This window comes from Apium graveolens, unplaced genomic scaffold (assembly GCF_009905375.1).
Source record: "Apium graveolens cultivar Ventura unplaced genomic scaffold, ASM990537v1 ctg6086, whole genome shotgun sequence".
NCBI classification, from domain to species: Eukaryota; Viridiplantae; Streptophyta; class Magnoliopsida; order Apiales; family Apiaceae; genus Apium; species Apium graveolens.
This window is the reverse complement of record NW_027419217.1, coordinates 18,740-42,140: the sequence shown is the minus strand read 5'-3', so window position 1 is coordinate 42,140 and position 23,401 is coordinate 18,740. Positions and strand designations below refer to the sequence as shown.

The 23,401-nt window shown below is 36.0% G+C and overlaps 2 protein-coding genes across 2 annotated transcripts; one reads left to right on the top strand and one right to left on the bottom strand.

The window, feature by feature from the left end:
• Positions 1-12,387: 12,387 nt before the first annotated feature.
• Positions 12,388-15,159, top strand: LOC141703025 (uncharacterized). The gene is made up of 7 exons (XM_074506643.1): positions 12,388-13,143; positions 13,219-13,434; positions 13,703-13,837; positions 13,924-13,995; positions 14,084-14,266; positions 14,353-14,455; positions 14,990-15,159. Exons 1-7 carry the CDS (start codon positions 12,640-12,642, stop codon positions 15,025-15,027), a joined length of 1,251 nt encoding a protein of 416 aa, XP_074362744.1. The 5' UTR covers positions 12,388-12,639; the 3' UTR covers positions 15,028-15,159.
• Positions 15,160-18,601: 3,442 nt separating this feature from the next.
• Positions 18,602-20,004, bottom strand: LOC141703027 (universal stress protein PHOS32-like). Its single transcript, XM_074506644.1, has 4 exons — positions 19,782-20,004; positions 19,551-19,630; positions 18,961-19,079; positions 18,602-18,889 (listed from the first exon to the last, which is right to left on the bottom strand). The coding sequence occupies exons 1-4, from the start codon at positions 20,002-20,004 to the stop codon at positions 18,799-18,801; spliced, it is 513 nt and encodes a 170-aa protein (XP_074362745.1). The 3' UTR covers positions 18,602-18,798.
• Positions 20,005-23,401: the final 3,397 nt, after the last annotated feature.

The following is a 23,401-nucleotide window of genomic DNA, read 5'->3' as shown; positions in this document are numbered from 1 at the left end:
TCCAACGATCATTTCCATATCCACGCCCATATCGATCCAGCGATCTGCGGGGAGGAGCTCTCTCATGATCGCGGTGCCGCTCCCGATTTTCCTGGAAATTCAGGGGCACACGCGTTGGATCGCGGTGCCGCTCCTGATTTTCCTGGGAATTCAGGGGCACACGCGTCATATCATGGGGCGTCACATCTCCACGATCAGCTTCTTTCTGCCACTCAAGTAATACCATTCTCAAATCGTCATCGCCCAAGCAAATCCCCAAGCGATCTTTCAGAGCTGCGAAGCCTCGTTGCTGATTCTCCGGCATCGACTCTACATGTCGGCGTTCCTCGAGACTACGTCCAGAGCGGTGCGGATGGGTGGCTTTCCGGGTGTTTGTCCGCAGAATTTCTCGTCCATCAGCATCTTCTTCCACTAGCTCGATGATTGGGGACGTGTCATTAGAATAGTCCAGGCGTCGCGGGGTTATCGGCACACGCCCTCTTTCAGTGTGGCCATTGCCGGCCGAGACATCCCTATCCGTCATTGGTGCTTTTCCAGGTGCCTGGGCCGCTCGGTTGTGGCGAAGATCCCTCCTGGCCTTGCACCGTTCCACAGTGCTCAACCGCGAATCGAAACAATTCAAAGCATCGCCCATGCGATACAGTTGTTCCAACAAGTCGGCGTTGCTGATGAGCACAGGTGGTTGTCCTCCAACGTCTGGCGTGGGACGATCAGTCATTGGCGGAACGTAGGGTTCATATTCGTAGCCATGATCAGAATCTTCTTCAGAACTTCCATCATAAAAACTTACATCATGATATTGAGACATCCTTCCTCCCAGATGTAGATCTTGATACCCCTCCTTCTAGCGCCAATTTGTTGACGGAGGAATTTGGGAACAACAAAACTTGAGGTTAGCGGCCGGAAACAAGATCTGTGATGACAGTTCTTCGCCGGAAAAGTGAACAGTAACCGATGAATCCGATGAACAGTATTCGTCAGAAAAGATGAACAGTGTTTGGTGGTGATGATTATTGGGGGCTGAGATTGCTTAGGGTTAGTGGTGCCTCCTTTGCGCTCTCGCTTCTGACCCCTTACAATGTGCCTACGTACCCCTATTTATAGGGGATCAAGCCCACGTAGTTCTTGGGGAACAAGAAACCTAATGGGCTTAGATTTCTTATCCCGAGGCCCAATGGGAAACCCACTGGAAACCGTCTTCTACTAGCTTTAGGAATGTCCGCCGATGAGCCACAAAGGCCCAAGGCTCGTCCGCGGCTTCGAGACTTCACGGATGAGGCATCTCCCTAGCCAAGGATAACCCTCCGCTACATGCTGTTTCTCTAGTCCGTGGACGCAGGTATAGCCGTGGTTCACCCCAAATGTTGGACGCATCCTTGTCCCCCGATAAGGAGCCCCTACCAGATTACAGGACAAGTGATCCCAAGCTTTTGGGTGCAAAGTGCAGGATACTCCAAAGTCTCCCAACGAGGACACCCGTTGATTATAGAGACAGAGCTCCCAAAGCACACACCAGATTTCACCCAACATCCTCAATGAGGACACCCATTGACTACAGGAGGAGGCCTTCAGTCCAGGCATACCCCTGGAGGTCTCTGACCACGGACACCGCCTTTCCTGTAGATATGCTACAGGAAGGAGTTCTTCAATAGAGTACCTGCATCAAATAGGTTAGTAATAACATTCTCCATCTTCCTTGAGTCTTCCAGAGAATCCATCCAAACAGCACATAAAAGTTGCATTTATATGTCAAGTAGAAGTTGAGGGCGCGCCCTGACATCTCTGTATGTTGGCGCCGCCCTGTGTCACCAGCCTTTGGTCTCTTCTTATATCATTCTACATCATAGGGCGCGCCCTAAACTATTCATCGTTAGGGCTTGCTCCAATTCTGTCGAAGCCAACGAGCAAGTCTGTCAAAGCAATCATGTCCAAACAATCCGTCCAAGGAGCCTTCCTTGCCCAAGGCGCGCCCTAAGGCTCACTACACTACAGGTTTCAATTAAGAAAATTCTCTCCTCCTTCTCGATAACTGGGCGCGCCTCCTCCACCTGTTTGAGGGCACGCCTTTAATACATGATAATCACAACCGTTAATCAGCTACTTAGTCAACGGGGCGCAATATTTGGGCGCGCCTTCTATTTATGGAAAGTCAATATCATCTTTTCCCTAGATTTCAGGCGCTTCCACTTTGATTCTGCTCATTTTATTGATCTTAATCTGGATTTTGTTTATACCAATTTTTGGGCATAACAGCCATGTAGACACACTTGCAAATTTGGGGGCCTTTATTAATTGTTTTTATTGTAGGAATTTCCCAAAAAATCATCAATCATATAAAAGGGAGCAAATATGAACATGTTGATTTCTAAATTGTTTATTTTGTGCCCGTTTGAGAAATTTTAAAATAAGTAACTTACGACGTAAAATGAATAAGTGAATTTTAAGTGAAAAGTAGAAAAATACTTATAAGTTAAATAAGTGTTTGGATAATTTTACTTATAAGTCAGATTTTTTTTTCTTAAAAGAACTAAAATAAATAATTATTTAATATAATTATATTAATTCTTAAATTTTAAGTTTGGTTAACATTTAAAAATATATATTTTGAAACTGAGGTTAATAAATAAGCGAAAAATCAAATAAGTTGAGAAAAAGTACGTCATTACTAATATTCAACTTATCAGCTTATAAGTTACAAATTCAACTTATAAGTTGGGTCGACAAACACTCGTTGATAAGCTGTTACGGACTTATAAGTCATAATTAACTTAAAAGTGGGGTGTGGGCCTTTGGAAACAACTTATAGCTTATTAATCCTGGTATATATGTAAATCTAATAGAAATGTTAAGTCCTACTAACCAGTGGCCCAGTTGCCACCGGCCCTTAATGTGGGTTCATGAATTGGGCCTTAAACAAGCATACATGTTCTTGTTATAGGTAATCACTTTGATCCATAGTGGTTGGAATTAGAAAAATGTTGGCCCATTCTGATTTTTTCTACATATGCGCCCATCCCACTCATACACAGCCGATTCATACTTGGTGAAATGTTTTACCTATAAAACAATACTCTCTCTGTCCCGCTGGATAGTTTACGTACACTGTTTGCACGTATTTCGAGGCTTCAATAAAGTATTGTTTCATAATGTTTTTTCTTAAATTTTTTTTGAATAAAAGTTTAAACATGAAACATTTTTTCAGATTTTTTTTTTAAAAAAATAATATGGAAGTATACTTTAAACGAGCATTGAAAAACGTGCTGAAAAGTAACGTAAACAATCCACTGGAACGGAGAGAGTACAATACTAACTAAATATAGGGTTTGGCTGCTTTTTAATAAGTTGCTTATTTACTTATAACTCGGTAAATACTTATTGACGGTGTTTGTCAATCCAACTTATAAGTCGAATTTGTAACTTATAAGCTGATAAGTGAATGTTATGAACGACATACTTTTTCTCAACTTATTTTGATTTTTTCACTTTTTTATTAAATATATTTATTTATATATCACTTGTAAGTCACTTATTCGTTTTAAATTGTAACTTACTTATTTTAAGATTTCCCATAACAGGCACATAGTAAAAAGGACATGATTCCGGTGGGAAAAAATTATATGTGATAATAATGAAATTCTTATGTTTTGTTGACAAAGAATGACATTTATACCTGAGAATATTGTTCTTGCACCTTTTTTTTAAAATATGCTACAAAACAATTATTCTCACAATTTCCGGACTTTCAATGTTGTTCTATATATTTTTATTGTTCTCGTGTTAAAACGTATTTTCGAGAGCGTGCTGTAATGTAATGAACCCTAAATGAACATTTTTAAAATGTTGAACCAAGTAGGAATGTATATTTTCTTATCGTTCTCAGGTTTTTTCGAGAGCATGATGCAATATAATGAACCCTCGATGAAAATTTTAAAATGTTGAATCAAGTACGAATGTATGGATAAACTACATGTGACATATTCCAAAATTACATAATTTCTTAGTTGACTCAAAATAAAAATGATTAATGGTCTTTTGACAAGACCAAATGCTAGTGCATTGGATCATTTCAAGATCTCGCAGGCTCTGGAATAATTCACAAGGTCAGGTACGTTACTAAAGTTACATTATACCTATCTACATTATTTGTAGACATACACATGAAGGTACATGAAATAATAGGACCCTCTATCAAATATTTGATCTTGTACCCTTCTAGCATAGTACTCCGGATGATATGTAACATTGTTTAAATTATAACCGGTCTGTTTAATCATACGATTGAACAAACCGGACATGACAGATAGACCGAGAAATCCCGAGACCCTCTCTAAACCAATGTCTGATATTAACGACTTATCAAAAAGATTGAGGTGTTAGACGGAGTCCGAGCTGTAACACAATTCTTGTTTTGTCAATAAAATGGATAATAATAAGTAATGAATTGCAATGTGACACTTGAACACTTGGGCATGTTTATTGTTTGGGTTTTGGCCTAGCTGTAGTGTGATAATGTTTTTATACATGAAAACATTAAAACTAGTGTAATTAATTTATGGTTCATGTTTTACGTGACATGGTAAGTAAGGTGTCTTAGATTTATATTATATGTGGTCATTGTGTTCCTGGCATCTTCTGATCATGAAATTACTATTTATAAGTTTCAATCTTGGATGAGGCTCAACTTATCACTAGTTCGGAGTGAGCGAGAATCCAATCGAGAATCACATAGGCTAAAATCTTTATATATGTTACTCATACTCTTTAATTTACCTTCGAGTATCTGTGCGGATACTCGACATTCGGACATGTACGCTCGAACTTAGACACTTATTTTAGGCAAAAAACATGTATATTTTTTAAAAAGTTACCGAGTCCGATACTCGGACACGTATTATTGTCAGAAATTTCTAACCGAGTCCGAATAACATAGGTCTTTATTACTTGAGTTGTCTCATCGCGCTACTTTACAAAAATTTAGATACACACTGGACCTGATTTAATATTTGCATTTCTGGGATTCTATCATCTAATAACAAGAATGAAAGGGTGAATGCATGATTCTATAATGTACCTAAAAAAGATTGTGGGGTATAATTATAAACATAATGCAAGATAGATAGATAGATACAAATTTGTTGGAATACATGCTAAGCATGAGTTGGGAAATGGTAGGTATTGAATAAAACTTTATGAACAAAAGAATTGGGACATGCCCATATGGCCTAGCTAGTGGAATTCAGTACAAATCTTCCTAACACTCCCCTAGCCTTTTTAGTCTTATTGTACAAATTCAAATATAAAATTATGAATCAACAAGCAAATACACAAATTAGTCATATAAAGCTTTAACTTTGCATCTTCACATCTTTTTTTCTTCATCTAGTTATGCATCTACAGACTAAAGTTGTGTTATCTTATTTACAATCTTTTGTCTTTCCTAGTCACTAGTCACTTCTTTAATTCTTATTGATAATTTGATACATATATGTATATATATATTTGTACTATTGCAGAGCATTATAAACTTCTCGTGTTATTGTGTTTTCATCTATTGAGCAAGTCCAACGTCCTAGTATAAATCGTGTAAAAATTGGTTGGTTGGTTGAGACCCTCGACAGTTTGTAAAGGAAACGAGGGTGATATTGTTGGATCTAAGGTCTCAACTTTTTATGGAAATGCTATGACATTGCTAGAGTATAGCTCATATAGCTAATACATTGGACTTGTTATAAGCATGGAATTTTTAAAATTTTGTTGCTTTTGAAAATCTATATCATGAATAGTATTGGAACCAAAATAGTTTAGGGGGAGAGTCTGATACATTACTTTCAACTCCATATTTGGTTTATATTCTTGTCTCCAAAATGGCCCTACAAATCTATACAAAATAATTTGCAAGTTTTTTTATTGGCAAATAAACTAGGCCCAGGTATTCCCTGGCCAAAGGATGAGTCTCCATTCTGAAAACTTCCATTATCCGCGTGTGACCTCGATACCAATTAGCAACGAGACGTGTCGATTTTAGTTGTCCTAAATTCGACTAATCATTCTAGTCCTAGTGCATTAAAACATTTAAAACTTCCGGTATCCGTGTGTGACCTCGATACCAATTAGCAACGAGACGTGTCGATTTTAGTTGTCCTAAATTCGACTAATCATTATAGTCCTAGTGTATTAAAACATTTAAAACTTCTGGTATCCGTGTGTGACCTCGATACCAATTAGCAACGAGACGTGTCATTTTAGTTATCCTAAATTCGACTAATCATTCTAGTCCTAGTGTATTAAAACACTTAAAACTTCTGGTATCCGTGTGTGACCTCGATACCAATTAGCAACGAGACAGTGTCGATTTTAGTTGTCCTAAATTCGACTAATCATTCTAGTCCTAGTGCATTAAAAACTGAAAACTTCCGGTATTCGTGTGTGACCTCGATACCAGTTAGCAACGATGTGTCGATTTTACTTGTCCTAAATTCGACTAATCAAAGGTTAATGGACGAAATGTGCTTAAATGTAACAGCAAATTTGACCTGAATCTTATTATAAGTTGTTCTAAATCAACCAACTACTGTAACAAGTTATGCAGATGAAAAATCTTAGATTTGTTCGAGTTCAGAGTCTGAAAATGAAAATGCTGAAATCATCCTCGTAACGATTGGTGATCTGTACACCATACTTGTACCAACTCCAGAAACTCACGCACAAATTTATTCCTTTAAGAAGACTAAACATGGTAATGCAGAGAGTAGAACTTAAGTTACAATGAAAATCATACAATACATTATGCAATCATTGCCTCTGCTACTGACTCGCGGCTGTAACAAGAACCATTATGTACTAGATTCTATCAAACAATAACTTCAAAGTAAAGAAAAACAATACTATAAACTACATAGGATATGTGTATTATATGAAATTGAATTCGGTTAACGAGAATCGGATTGAAATTCTAGTACATTAAGGTTCTACAATCTCATTCCAATCACGTTAACCAGATTCAAATCTCATAATTTAAAAGGTCTCGTACACGTGTGTTTTAACACATGGAGATGGTCATGAGTTAGCGATTGATGCACCGTACCATAATGTGAATATTTTTCGCGTTACGTACAAAAATGAGCCCCTCCACATCAAAAACCCTCCCTCATGTATGCACACCAAAAACCTTACTGTACAGGCACCGCAAAAACTTTTCGCGGTATGATATGCTGCAAGAACCGCTTGCTTCTGAACGGGTCTTGTGTTAATGGTATATATTATTAGCTCTGGTCAAATGTGCATGACAATGTACATTTGCTGGGGAAAGAAAGATCGAGTTTGGGAAGTAGGAGTCATAAATTTGGTGACCAAAAATGTTGACTGAATAGGAGTGACATTCTTTAAAATATAATTGGGCTAATAATATCTAACAAAGAGAATTCATCAGCAACAGGAACTGCAGAGAAACTAGCCAACAGATTATAATTGTGTGATGCAACATGTATCATCACAAGTAACAGATGCAAGTTACTTGCTAAAAGACAGAAAACCAGTCCAGAAAAAAAGTGGTATCCATCCAACTTGCTGTTTCTTTTTTCATTTCCTGTATGCGTAGTCCTGCTATTATTAGTTACTTCCACACGAGTGTTCTCGTCTGTGATCAGTAACCGACTCTAAAACCTTAAGACGTTAGAGGAATTCACAACCGAATCTTTATATTATATACCAATCGCTTAAAAATTGGATAGTCGAGTGATAAAGGTTCATCTCTCGTATCTTTTTCCAGTGACAAGATTACGAGTCAAGTAAATGTGTAAAATTTACTCAGCCGAGTAAATGTGTAAATAAGTAACTGACTCTAAAACCTTAAGTACTCGTTAGAGAAAGACTTAACTGGATCTTTATATAATATTCTTACAGTTTCGCTTAAAATTGGATAGTCGAGTGATAAAGGTCCATCTCTCGTGTCTTTTCCGGTGACAAGATTACGAGTCAAGTAATCACTAATCACTATAAACATCTAGGACACAAATACTACACTGGATCTGATGCTACAAATTTGATTGGCCACCCATATCTTAACTCCATTATTGTTACATGACTACCATTTTATCCATTATATAGATAGAGATCGAAGATAAGATGAGTTTCTTATTAATACTATAGTTTAAGCAAGAGTGAGTAGGGTTCTTGTATTGCTTGCATTAATTATTAAGTCCCATAGGATCTCCATGGAAGTTTGCACTGCTCCTCCACGAAGTTTCTAGTATTCAGAGCCTGTCAGTTTATCATTATTGAATCCCCCATCTCTTTTCCTCATAAATTCCAAACTAGCTACTACTCTGTTTATAGTTTTAAAATGTGACACTTGTAATACGAATATATTTGTCGTCCAGGTTCTGGGTTCGGATCTCGCTATTTCCGAGATTTCTTAGAATAGATACGTATTTACTCCAAAGTACCAAGTTTTGGGTGACCCGTGTTGGGGCTCAGAATTATAGTAGAATTATAGTACTGGTAGCTATATTATTAAAACCGAAATATTTAAAGTTTGATAAACTGTTGTTTGAGGCGGCAATAGGAATATTATTAACTGTATTATTAAAGCCGAAATATTGAAAGTTTGATAAACTGTTGTTTGAGGCGGCGATAGGAGTACTATTAACTGTATTATTGAAGCCGAAATATTGAAAGTTTGATAAACTATTATTTGAGGCGGCGATAAGAGTACTATTAACTGTATTATTGAAGCTGAAATATTGAAAGTTTGATAAACTGTTGTTTGAGGCGGCGATAGGAGTACTACTAACTGTATTATTGAAGCCGAAATATTGAAAGTTTGATAAACTGCTGTTTGAGGCGGCGATAGGTCTGAGAACTGTTCTCAGACCTTGCTATCGGCCGACCTGCCGCATACTTGCTATAGATAATGGAGAATAAATGAATTGTTATCATAAGTTGGAACTGAACTTTGAATCAAGCAAAGTAGATTAAATGTAGTGTAAGTACATTGCACTTGAACCTCAGCCAACGAGAGATCTAAAGGTGGAAACATCTTTGAAAATAAGGAACGGAGAGGTGGAGTTCAAGAATACGATATAAGATTCTGGTAAGTTCCTTCCCACGCATCTTAACGGACGATTCACATTAAAAAGAATTTTTTTAACGGTGCGATAATAAATAGGCTTTCATATATTCACATTGAAAAATTTATTGTGCACCGTATTATAATAAATACGGTGATATAACACGATACAAAGTTACAAACGCTTGTTGCGGACCAAGATTAAGAGAATAATACAAAGATGATGCTAGTGGGATTGGAGTAGTTTTTCTGTTGATATAAGATAGCCCACAGAGAAAGTGATTGGAAAAAATGGGATCGAGAAAGGCAGGTGGCAATTGCCTTTAGTTAAGTCATGCATTATACTTTTATAAATACATTGAAGTAAGGTAAATTATCCTCATACAACTTGGCGGAAATATATCAGTCGCAATATTTTATCGCGGGCGGTTGTAATTAGGGTTATTAACGAACAGAGTTGTTCACGAATAAGCTCGTCCCGGCTCGGCTCGTTAGTTAACGAGCTCGAGCTCGAACACAATTTTTGTTTGATAAAAAAGCTCGGCTCGGCTCGACTCGATTTGTCAGAAAAAAAAAAAAAAACTCGACTTTATTCAATCAAAACTTATCTCGATCGGTTCGCGAACAATCCTAGTCGCAATATCTTATTGCGATATGTGAGTACTATCGTAATTAAGTATTGCAATAGTTGTATCTCATCCAATAATGACGGGGACATCCTTATGTGTTGCTCTGTCTCTATAGTTCTTGGGTGTGTATATGAAGTCATTTTACAAGGGACCCCTTGGTGTTAGGGCTAGTGGAAGTAGACTTCATCCTCACTGGACTTGTTCCCCACTTTGCCTAATTATCTTTCTTTACATGCTTCAAACTTCAAAAACAAAATACACACTTATTACTGTGTAAGCAATGGTCATTGAACAACCAAGTTCAATTGTATGTATTCCCCTGGTATTATCATGTACATACATCTTCAGACAATACATGCATCTACATCCCTGCAGTTAAAACTCTCCAAAAACAATTGAAATTTCTGCGCATATAGTTTAATTTATCAGTAAACCCAATAATTTGGTTGACGACACGATCATGAAAATTTAGTAGAGCTGCAAACTCGAGCTCGACTCGTTAAGGGCTCGGTTCGTTAAGGGCTCGGCAGAAAAAATTAAAACTCGGCTCGGTTCGATCAAAACTCGATTCGACTCGGTTCGTGAACAACTCTAAAATTTAGTGCTTGAATTCGATTTTTGGTACCATAAACACGGATGTGCACGAAAACAAAAGTACATAATCAATTCAATGTCGGATAAGAATTTTTGCCTAGAGTACTTGACACAACACGACACAAAACGACACAACGCCAAACGGAAGTATACAAAATAAATATACTTATTTATTCAAATACAAATGAAATGTTGGTGTAAAATATAATTAATTTTAGAATTGTTCAAAAAAATATGCAAGGCCAAAAATATTTTTACAAAAATACTGTAATTTTTTTAGGTTTTTGCAAAAATACCTTTTATTTGCAAAAATACTATTTTTTTAATTTTTTTTTACAAAAATACGATTTTCTGCAACTTGATTCAACTATATGCAACATTCAACGAGTTTTTGCAATTTCACGCGATCTCGTACAACCTCAAACGCAACCAAAAAAACTCGATTCAACTAGTTACATGTCTGCTTGATTTTAACTGATTTTGGCTGATCCTGTATTTTTACAAAAAAAAATCAAAAAATAGTATAAAAAAAATTAAAAAATGTAATACTTTTGGTAATTTCTCTTATATAAGCTACATAAAAGGATGGACGTGCAAGTGTAGAATCAATTAATAAATAACAATTACATTGTGCAATACAAATAGCAAAAAGAATTTAGTAATTACATAAGAATATATCTATTAATAACCATGAAAAAAACCGAAAGCTCCTATTTACAGAAAGTGGCTATATTTAGAAAGTCTTTTTACTTCCTTAAAATCTGCTGTTCTTCGGCTAAAGTTTTTGTACTCTCAGTATTTCTGATTGGTGCATTCTTGTTCAGTTGCATTTGACGCATCGCTCAGTCCCATAAAATATTTAATCATATTTGGAATTTTTATTATGGACTACTTATTTGTTATCCCAAAATTGATAAAAACTTGAATTTATGACGATTTTTTTGTTGACAAATATGGCTTATATCCTTACACATGAGTATGTGTTCTCATAAATCTCGGGATGAGCGAAGATCGAACCCAGTCTGGGAGAATAGAGGATAAACTATTAATCATTTGAGCTATTCAACCGTGCTAGTTTAAAAAAAATTACATGACAGTGATGTACTTCACATTCTGATTTGTGAGCGCATATATATATATATATATATATATATATATTGCAAATTCTATTCAAAATTCTAAAATTCTACATTATTACTAGGGTGTGATAAATAATATTTTACACTTGTTCATTTGAAAATTTGGTTTGTTTAGATAAAAGCCGGCTCGAATTCGTTAAACTCGACTCAGTTTGTTTAACATAATTTTAAATAATATATATTATAAATATTAATATTTAATTTAAATAAACTTAAATTTACAAAGTAACTAAAATTAAAAAAATAATTGAACTCTTCTACCATTTTACCTAGTTCAAATCTGATTCACATTCGGCTGGAATCAAAATGATCGTGATCAAGTTCTTATCTGATTCGCTTACTAACGAGATGATCTTAAATATCATTTTTAAAAAAGCTCAGCTCGATTTATAGTAAAAAATAAAACTCAGTTCGACTATCTTAATTTACAGGCCGTCATCAAGCTAAGCATAAGTAAAGTTAGCTGATATGTGACCACCCATGATTTATAAATGCACATTTTTTATTGAAATCGAGATCACCGTCATCAAGCTAAGCATAAGTAACGCGAGCTGATATGTGCCCACCCATAATTTATAAATGCACATCCTTTATTAAAATCGAGATCAAATTATCCTTATTCTGAATGAAAATGTATATAGTTAAATATGTACATAACAATATTTTGATCTGAATGTCAATAAAAATTGTTCATCTATAGCCGAAGGGTGTGCATATATGACCTCCCCAGTCAAAATCATCTAATCAACTTGCTTTACAACCTTGAGCAAAGATAGGAAGATACATGAAATTAAATGATATGATAAAAAAAATTTAGCTAGTTACCTAGATTGTAAAGCAGCACCCAAACACTATATTCCTCCAACATTTGCACGTGACAGTCACGTCAATACTGGGCCCACAGCCCATGGGCATAAGATATGGTTACATTTCGGCTCTTGGGCCTTGGCTCCCTCTATTTATTCCGGCCTATTCTTTCAAGATTCCGGCACATTTTTATCTCTTTAAAAATCATTTTACACCAAACTCTTTGCTTCTATTATTAATCTCACATTGTTGGTCTTGAGAGGACCTCATGTTAGGAAAACACAAGGCCTAGTCTTTTCTACACTTCCCTTTTTTCGATATCAAAACTGTGACCGTCTTACGAGAACTGTATCCTTATATATAATAAGCGTGAGAGGAGTTATAAGAGTAAAGTTGAAGAAAGATGAATGCATTACCGGACATGCTACACTGCATGAGTTCTGCTGCAAATGTTGAGATGAGTGTTTTCGAAAGACAACAAGCTCGAATGAAGTGGCAACAACACCAAGAAATGAGTTTTTTTGGTGGGAATGAGGTTAACATGTACTCTACACAGGCTCAGGCTCCAGAGTTTGATCAGCTGATGAGTAATGACAGTGGTTTTGCGAGTCTTTTTAACTGCGCGGTGAAGCCTGATCCTGGAATGGACAACGGGTGGCCTGATTACGGCAAGTTTGGTGGAGATAGTGATTTTTTGAGTTATGGATATGGGAATGTGAATGTGAATGAGTTGAGTTGTGCTATTTCCAGGACTATTAGTTGTCCACCAGCAGTGGCTGCTGCTACTGCAGAGCCTTCCGGGGATCATGCTAATGGAAATTTATCGGTGTTTCACGAGAAGATCAGCTCTGGTGTTGGAAGAGTTAGCTTCAAGAAGAGGAAAGCTGATAAGGCCCTTGCTCACAAGGTTGGTTGGTTACAACCAAAACTACATTTTTTTAAAATTGTCGAAAAATGCTTAATGGTTTATGTATTTGTTTAGGTTATTGAGGATGAATGCATTAAGGAAAAGAAGACTAAAGGAATTGCAGAAGAGGGAGAATCAAAGATCACAACAGAGCAAAACTGTAACACCAGAGAAACATCTAATGACACTTCGAAAGAGAATTCGAAGATTTCTGAGGTTCAGAAGCCTGATTACATTCATGTCAGGGCTCGGCGCGGTCAAGCCACTGACAGCCACAGCTTAGCTGAAAGAGTAAGATTTTAAGACTTCTTAGTTCTGTCTTGGTCTTGGACTTAACTGTTAGGAGTTATCCCACATCGAAGGGAAGATTGCTAGCATATAAGCAGCCAGTTAACTTCAATTAGTATGAGGCATTTTGGGAGTGATCCAAAAACAAACTCGTATGGGTCAGCCCAGAGCGGACAATATCATACTAATGTGGAGTTAGGCCTGCTCAGCAAGCCTAACATTAACATCTCTGATCTCTAACTTATTGATTAAATTTATGCAATTTACGCAGGTAAGACGAGAAAAGATTAGCGAGAGGATGAAATATCTGCAAGACTTGGTGCCTGGATGCAATAAGATCACAGGGAAAGCAGGAATGCTAGATGAAATCATCAATTATGTTCAGTCTCTCCAGAGGCAAGTAGAGGTAAAAATTTCGTGTTTTTTCACTCTATAAAAGTCGTTGTGATGAAAATTCTTAAAAATAATCTAACAAACTTGTTACTACAACAGTTCTTATCCATGAAACTCGCAACTGTCAATCCGCGGATGGATTTCAACATTGACAATTTCTTCGCAAAAGAGGTAAGCAGATAAGAAAGCTGAAAATTGCAGAGAAAGATTAAGTGTTAGTAATTTTTATCAATAAGTCTGTTTTGGTCGATTTTTACAGATGTTTCCAGCTTTTGCATCAAACTTTACGACGACTGGGGTAACATCTGAAATGGCTGGTCCTTCCTACTTACAGTATAATACATTACAACAAGCAGCTAACTCTTCTGATATGACACTGAAGAGAACAATTAGCACGCCTATATCACACACAGAAGCATTAGTCGATTCTTCCTGCTTCAACGTAATTTCTTATAACCTTTCATTACTCACTTCTACAATAGTCCTAGATGTTTCAGTCTTCTGATAAGGATAACTGGTGTGCTGCAGCCAATACAGCCCCTCGGAACCTGGGAATCCGAGTTACAAAACCTATACAATGCTGAATTTCAACAAGGAAACTCAACATCTTACCAATCTCAACCATTTACAGGTATGAATACCATACTTTGATTACAATTTTGTCTCTGTTTTAGCTAGCTACATGAGATGAAGGTAGATAAATGACCAATCTAAATGTGGTAACACATGATAGAGAGCACAAAAAACCCAACTATGTTAATGATTTTGCACAATCAAAAGGTCCCCTTTACTTTATTTGAGAAAGTTCTTTAGTTGGTACCTATCATTTTCCCTGTCTTCAACCCAAAATGATAATTGCAAGACAGGGAAAAAAGGATAAAACTACTAGATAACCATAAATTTCCCCATAGTTGGCCATCGGATAATGCAGATATAGATCAAGAACAACAAGAATATCCGTATATTGACAATTCATCATATGTAATTGTTCTACACACCTATCAGTCTGCTCATGGCTGGTAGTGACATCAATTCACAGCATTTGATCATATGGCACGAGTGAAACTTAGAACTAAAATATCAAGTTCTTGCTTCTTTATTTCTAGATATCATGAATATACATAAAAAACCTCGGTGTTAATCACAAGAACAATGTTGTATGCAGGTTGCATTGGAGGAAACAATTTGAAAATGGAGATGTGAACCAACCACAATTCATTAAGGAGTTTGCTACAAATGTCTTTGATCACAATTTTTTTACTACTAGTATATACATGTATAGGCTAGAGCTATATGTAAAGTCATAATATATAAAAAATAGCGATTTCAATAACACTAATCATCAGATGCAAAGTCTCTTCATGAGCCATGAAGTATTGTGATTTTAGTAGTTATTAGTACTTTCAAGAGATCAAGGTTTACAGGGAAGAACCAAATTACGCAGATATATCATTTCATCGGTTGATGATTTAGATCCTAACACAGGTTGCCAGAAGCAAGATTTTGAAAGGAAACACTTGCCAAAACAAAAAGAATGCAACTTATGAAGTGAACTTTAATGAAACCTATCAAGTCATATTAGGCAAGGGGCAACATTGAACTCGAATAGTTCCATCTGTGGACAGGAAGATAAACAGTAAATGGACACCAAGTGAACAATTATGCATCATCTGTAACAGGATGAATTAATGCTAGAACATTTTGCCCTTGGTATATGTTGGAAGCGAAACAATGACATCCTACCTTCTGGCATTAAATTTATCTGGTTGGTATGCATGTCTCCAGCAACCTTTGAACCATCTAATTTCCATTACAAATTTCCCGAGATGCACAGGTTATAGCGATCAGAGATTAGATTACTATCTAACCCTGTAATAGTCATGCCTATGTCGCAAGAAATGATTTTGTACCTTAAAGAATATCTGGACATACTCTTAAAATGAAAAAGCTTTTACCAAGTCATTATAATGGTGTCACTAAGGTTGGTGTTTGAGAAACACCACTGTTAAAACAATGTGATGCAATCAAACTAGACTAATTTAGGTATATAAACCAAACAGAATGTCATTAGGTATATCATATATGGGAAGACATTCATATTTGTCGAAGCTGAGCATATGGTATAGAGCAGAAGGTTAGAGGCTTTATTGCTCAGCATTTCAACATTAATATGGTTTCTACCCCTATACTGAACATTCTATAAATCTTGAATCTTCATATTGCTTATGAGCCTAATGCTAGAAACAGAAACCGTTATGTTAGGAAAAAGTGGGAGATACACTCGCTAAGAATTTAAGACACCGAGATAGTATATCCAAAGGCAATTGCAAGCTATTCTGACTGAATATGTTGAATTTCTGAAGAAAAAGAAAACCTTATAGATGTTGAATTGTGCCAATGGACTGGATCCTAAAGGTGGCTTTTTGTTAGGACCTGTCCAGGCCCGCTCTTTGGATATATATATATAAAAAAAAACGAATTCTTTTATTGATAAACACACGCACACACAACTAGGTGGTATTCGAGAGACCACCCACTCTCCACAAACACACATAAGTCAATCTTATTTCTTCCTTCCCCAAACATATAAATGGCTTCCCTATTTATAACTTCAACCTCTACTCACAATCCCTAAATTAAAGCTAAAATATTATTATTCCCACCAAATCCTCCCTTTGAAATCCATAACTGATTCACACACTAATTATTCAGATTTGTAACTGATTTAATAATTATCCTATTTATTATGTTCTGTTAGGACCTGTCCAGGCCCGCTCTTTGGATATATATATAAAAAGAAACGAATTCTTTTATCGATAAACACACGCACACACAACTAGGTGGTATTCGAGAGACCACCCACTCTCCACAAACACACATAAGTCAATCTTATTTCTTCATTCCCCAAACATATAAATGGCTTCCCTATTTATAACCTCAACATCTACTCACAATCCCTAAATTAAAGCTAAAATATTATTATTCCCACCAAATCCTCCCTTTGAAATCCATAACTGATTCACACACTAATTATTCAGATTTGTAACTGATTTAATAATTATCCTATTTATTATGTTTCCTAACATTACCGGCCGCCCAAACTTGAACCTTGTCCTCAAGGTTCAAATGAGAAAATAGTTTCATTCTTTCTTTTTCCTTTTCTTTCTAATCGAGAACCCCTGGCTCTCCGCCAATAATTTTCTAAATTCCTCCCAGTTACAAGAAGGCCGCTGACATTTCCCGCAATAGTCCAAGAACAAAAGATCATTTCTCGAGTATACTACAGAGTATACTACAGCCGACCAGACCTTCTTAGTTGGCGTTGAGAGGTTTACTAATTCAAAATAATTGTCAAAATAACTTTCAGCCTTCAACGACCCACCTTCAAGTTTTAAGCCTTCGAATATGACTATTTCAAGTATTTGTGATAAAGAGTCCATAGATGAGTTTGGAGGCGATGAGACATCAAACAAACAAGTCTCTTGTTCTTTGTTGTTGCCGCTATTAGAATTTAACGGAGTCTGCCCTAAAACCTCCAATATTGGTGGTTGCTGACGAGCCTTTTCATCTTCTTGAAATTTTCCAAAATCAATTTTTTTGAAAATCTGATTTAAGCTCTCTGTCATTCGCTTGTATTCCATTCAGATTCTCCTCAATTTCGTGGACCGACTTCTTGGCCTGTTCCAAGTCTTGCGAATCTTCACGAGCAGGCGGAGATGGTCCAGTAGTCTTGCGACTATAGTTGTCCATTTTTGTAAGTATGGCAACCATACCTTCTTTGAGGAAAGAAATGTCATTTTGAAACTTTTCAATATCCAACTTCAAAAATTTTGCTTGCATCTTTACAAAAAAAATTCCCTGGAAGTCGTCGATTCGATTTTCAACTTGTTTTGCACTTGTCGTTGCCCCAAGAACAGAGGTGCTCTGATACCACTGTTAGGACCTGTCCAGGTCCGCTCTTTGGATATATATATATAAAAAGAAACGAATTCTTTTATTGATAAACACACGCACACACAACTAGGTGGTATTCGAGAGACCACCCACTCTCCACAAACACACATAAGTCAATCTTATTTCTTCCTTCCCCAAACATATAAATGACTTCCCTATTTATAACCTCAACCTCTACTCACAATCCCTAAATTAAAGCTAAAATATTATTATTCCCACCAAATCCTCCCTTTGAAATCCATAACTGATTCACACACTAATTATTCAGATTTGTAACTGATTTAATAATTATCCTATTTATTATGTTTCCTAACACTTTTCTAGTCAATGGATCTTTGCGTTTTCTGGACAAGATCTGCAGCTTGCCTTCATTTTCAAGCTATAAGAATTGGCGATGGGGGCCATGGGGTAGGATAAGGATTCATCCAAGCTTTCATGGCAATATCTCATGATCCTCTTTGCCTTGTCAGATATTGAGATATAAGATCTTCCTTCTAGCACCTTGAGATTTTACGAGAACTGATAACTTAAAAGCACCATCTTTTACCTGAGAATTATTCATCAAAATCTAGGGTACTATAAGTTAAATTTATCTTTCATCTTATAGTTACTTTCATATTAGTTTTGTTTCCAAGTCGACTTTAGTTCATCCTGCATATATAAATCTAGAGTGAAGGAAAACAACCTTCTGTTTACTGCTACACCGTGCCAGAATTTAAATGGTGCAATAACAATCATAGGATATCTAGCAGAAACATTTTCATTGAAGAAACCTGGGTAACTGAAGTGATCACTTATATCAGCAAGACCTATAAGGCTACAATTGGCAATGCATAAAAAGGTCGATAATTACCAGAGAGGTTAGCGAGGTTACAACAGCGACAGCTATTAAATCCAAATATGTTTCAGAGAAATCGCAGAGTCTTCAGGGAAACTGTTTCATTCCACCTCCTAATTCAGTTAAATCATCAATTTTTCTCCTGCTTCGTAGGATGGACTGGAGCTTGTGCCTTAAATCAGTTACTCATAAATACATTGTCCAGGGACGATAATAACAGCTGTCGATTTACAGTTGTGGAAACAGTACTCACTCACACTTCCCTGAAATACGCTGAAAACAGCCCAGATATTTTAGAAAGAAAGATAGGTAGGCAAAGATGGAGATAATGATAGGAGAAACACCTTTGAAATAAGCTTCTCCCCCTGGTTCCCATTACCAGAGCTGCGGGCTTTAACCTTTCAACTTCCTTGCATATTGCTTTGCCTGCATCTCCTTGAACAATGCGAGCCTTTGTTTCTACCTATTCATCAACAAGTTACTCACATTTCACATCTAAATATTTGAATATATGAACTTCACATCTAATTGATCCATAGCTAACAGTAGTTAAAGGCCGAAACTGTATCCCCAAAATTTAGATGCATCACAGAAAATGTATCCCCAAAATTTGGATCTCGCTACAAATAACATTAACATAGAGTTATGCTACAAGATAAAGGTCTCAAATTGGATCCCGCTACAAATGCATTTGGGACAATGCATTTTGTCGAGGGTACTGTCAAGCCAAGTACCACGTAAGGAGGCAAGAGGCGGTTCTCTTTTATATAAAACAAACAAAAATTAGTACGAGCCCTTTTGAAAGATACCAAAATATATGAATTTGTGCAAACTTGGCCTAAAGCGAACAATATCATACAAGTATGGAGTTTAAGACTTGCTTGCAATTAACATTTTAATATGAAAAGATTCAAGTACTATATAACAGGCTAACCATAGCAACATTCATGGCCTCCACAGCAAGCTTCTCCATCCGAGCCTCTGCAGCTGAACACACAACTTCATTCCTCAAACCTAATCAATCAAAAAATCAAGAAAATTACGAAGCCACATTTATGCATTCCCCTAATCATAACAAACGTACATGCAAATTCAAACAATCACACTACATTCACAATTTCATATTTCAAAAAATGTACAAATCTCATTGATCATTAACACGTACTAGAAACAGCATGAACAAGGTGAATAGTATCCGCGAGACGACAAAGATGAACAATGGCCCAATCAAAGGCATATTTGCTAGTAGGACCATGATCAATGGCTATAACAATGTCACGGCCACGACGTCGTTCTCGGGACTCTCTTGGGAGTTCCGGTTGGCGTTCTATTGGTGGTAGATTCACGTCTGCCCAATTATATTCTACGTCTTCCATTAATGTCTCCATTGTCATTTCCTCTGTTAAAAATGATGTAAAAAATTTAAGGTGTATTTTTTGAATAGGAGTGTGTGTTTTTGAAAGGCTTGTTGTCGTTGTATAAGCGAGTTTGGCGCCACCTAGTGGTGATCAAATGACAAATGTGGTAACAAAAGGTAGGCAAATGCAAGAAACTCGAGTTCGACTAGTAAAATATTCGAATTTAGCTCGGTAACAATCGAGTCGAGCTCGAACTCGATCTTTTTGAAATTTTTATCAAGCAAAACTCGATCTTTAAATTACTCGACTCCTAAAATTTGGGAGTCTTATCGAGCCTATGTTGTTTTTAATTTATTTTATTACAAATACATTTTTATAAAAATATTTACTATTTTATTTATATTTTATATATTTAATCAGATTGAACTCGAACTGAACTTATCATATTTAAAATTTTTGATAATATTTATTTAGCAAAAAAAATTGATAATATTTAGTGAAATTTGTTCGAGTTTTCGAGTTAAACTCGAGTCTATCATAAAAATTTTGAGCCAGGTTTCGATTTTTAAATTAAAAGTTTGGTTGAATTTGAGCTTGAGCCAAAATATTTTAATCAATCTCGAGATTTTTTAATTGAGTTCAAGCCGAGTTTGACCGTGTTCGACTAGGCTCGACACAATACTCGCTCGATTACACATCTGCACCTTTTTTTGACGTTAAAAGGGGTTATTAATATATTAAAATATATCACACCTCATCAAAGAGGAAAGTTCAGAGGGCGACAACAAGTCCAATTCAAAGGAAACTCACAAGAATAGGGGTGTGAACGGATCGGTTCGGTTCGGTTTTTACCGAAAACCGTTACCAAACCATATATGTTGGTTCGGTTTAGTTTCTACCTAATAACCGTAACCGAACCGTGCGGAACGGTTTTTTTCGGTTCGGTTAACCATACGTCGGTTTCAGTTTTTTTCGGTTTTTAATTTTAAAAACTAAAATTTTATTATAATTATAAGAAAGAATTACCGTCATTTTACCATTGTATTTAGTCCATCAACTTTATAATCTAGAAATTAAGAAATTAAATTAATTACATAATATATGATGAAACTGAACAACATTCTGGAAAGGTTGTTGATACCGAGGGAATAAACATATAAATGAATAAGGACATGGTAAGAGAAGAGTCAATACAGCAAGTAGCAAGGTACTGGTTTATTTCGACTACTAAGATTATGTATAGTAAATAATTTATTATGAATATTTAATAATATATCATACATAAATAATTCTAATAAATTAATAAATATTATAAGCGGTTCGGTTTTCCGGTTCGGTTTTGAGGGTGAAACTGAAACCGTAACCTAACCGTTATATCAGTTCGGTTCGGTTACGGGTTTTTTCGGTTTTTATCGGTTTCGGATTTTTTCGGTGCGGTTTTTCGATTTTTCGGCTCAGTTTCGGTTTTTCGGTTTTAGTTTGCTCACCCATACACAAGAATAAGTTTTTTGAGCTATCTAGTGAGCTGTCGCATTACATAGTCTAGGAATAAAATGGAACTTCAAATTAAGTTTAGTTGCAAAAACTCGAATATATTCAACAATTGTACTAACATGTCAAGGAGGAGGGTTTTTCGAGGAAGCACATGAAACAACTATAATCGAGTCTGATTCAATGAAGGCCAAATGAAAGTTCCTCTCATAAGTAAGGCTGCAAGCTTCAAGAAGGTGGCAATTTCGAACTTCGTATCATGTTCGTATTTATAAACGGATCAATTTTGGATCGAGTCGGGTTCGTATAGTGTTTCGGATCATTTCCGATATCACCGCCCCTACACCTGACATACTCAAAATTTTAACACGAAATTCTCGCGTGGTTATGACCGTTTACAACTTACAGCAAAATTTTGTACCTTTACAGTTGAAAAAGTTATACAGAAATTGTTGATGGACCATGCTTTTCTTTTTCGGAAGGTCCTCGTTTTTTTTTGAAGTAAAAGTACTTGCTTTTATTCCATCGAATCAATAACTAACATATCACGAATACAATCAGGAGGGGTATGCACCCACTCATGAACGCCTGACAAAGAGTGTGTGGCTCGTGCTAACACATGAGCCACTACATTCGCAGACCTAACTACATACCCAATTAGCACTTCGTCGTAGTGCTTAAATAATTCCACACATTCCAAGACAATCGAATGAAAATACGTATTTCCTTGAGCACTTATACACGCATCCACAAGGTCTTTCGCATCTGTTTCAAACACACATCTCTTATACCCCAAGTCTTTAACCCATGATAATGCTTCTTTCAATCTGATTTCTTCTACTGTTAGGGATTCGAGCATAAAAACGCAATGGAAAAATAAAATTTTCGAATCTCTACCGCAGGATCCATGTATAATGAACGGATAATTACGGATAATAGATGTTTTACCTTAAGAAGCTTTACTTTAATGGAAAGATGGAGGTCTTGAATGATCACCACGTAGCCTGTCGCTGGAACGATCTACGTCTTGAAGGTATCCACACGAATGATCGCCCGGAGGATGGGTGTGTACTAGCACGTTCTTTAGGTCGCCTTCTTACTCTCTCTATCTCTCTTCAAGCTGCTAGGGTTTATGTTTAATCAAATAAAACGTGTAACCCTAATTCTATTAGAAAGAGATATTATATAGGCAAGAGTTAATGGGCCTCCAACCCTAAACTGCATTTTAGAGTTACTATTATTATTAAATTCGAAATTCTAATTATTGTATTATTAAGTCTCACTTAATCATCCAATAACTTAATTTCGGATTTAATATTAAATTCGAATTTCCTATTTATTTAATTAATTAAGTCACACTTAATTAATAACAAATAATTCGAATTACTTACATTTAATTTAAATCCGAATTTAAATTAAATAATCCTCCAATCATTCTTTGTGCGACCCTTTAGGTTATCATTACGTTGACAATAATTTTAAATCTAATTTAAAATCATAAACAATGAGCGGCATCTAGTAATACATCATTGTTACCCAAGTAATAATAATTAAATCGGTGATCAATTAAACATTTCGTGAATAATGTACAATATAATATAATCCCTTTAGCCTTATATTATAGATCAAACTCGAGGCATGCATTGTGTCATCCTCTGTTAACGTTCAATCCTTCTTTCCTTGATCAATGAATAAACTATTAAATAAATCAGTATTTGAGCACAACCATACATTTTATAGTCTTACTCAATCAAGAGGCCAATAATATCACTCCTTTAATAAAGGAAGGCTAAATCCCATCTAGATCATTCATATTTCTCATACGATTCATAATGTACCCAATGTCTACTTTTATTATTACCCGGTCAAGGATAATTTTCAATAGTATCGAAGTATATTAATTCTCGTATAGAAATATAATGATTTCAGGTCAAAG

What these genes read in the sequence shown, in the direction of transcription:
- LOC141703025 (XM_074506643.1), top strand. Translation starts at nt 12,640, where the DNA reads ATGAATGCATTACCGGACATGCTACACTGCATGAGTTCTGCTGCAAAT. An exon ending in CTCTCCAGAGGCAAGTAGAG is followed by an intron (nt 13,838 to 13,923) that starts GTAAAAATTTCG and finishes TTACTACAACAG; the next exon opens with TTCTTATCCATGAAACTCGC. An exon ending in ACAATTTCTTCGCAAAAGAG is followed by an intron (nt 13,996 to 14,083) that starts GTAAGCAGATAA and finishes CGATTTTTACAG; the next exon opens with ATGTTTCCAGCTTTTGCATC.
- LOC141703027 (XM_074506644.1), bottom strand. Translation starts at nt 20,004, where the DNA reads ATGGAGACATTAATGGAAGACGTAGAATATAATTGGGCAGACGTGAAT. An exon ending in CCTTGTTCATGCTGTTTCTA is followed by an intron (nt 19,631 to 19,781) that starts GTACGTGTTAAT and finishes TTGATTGATTAG; the next exon opens with GTTTGAGGAATGAAGTTGTG. An exon ending in GGGAGAAGCTTATTTCAAAG is followed by an intron (nt 18,890 to 18,960) that starts GTGTTTCTCCTA and finishes GGCTGTTTTCAG; the next exon opens with CGTATTTCAGGGAAGTGTGA.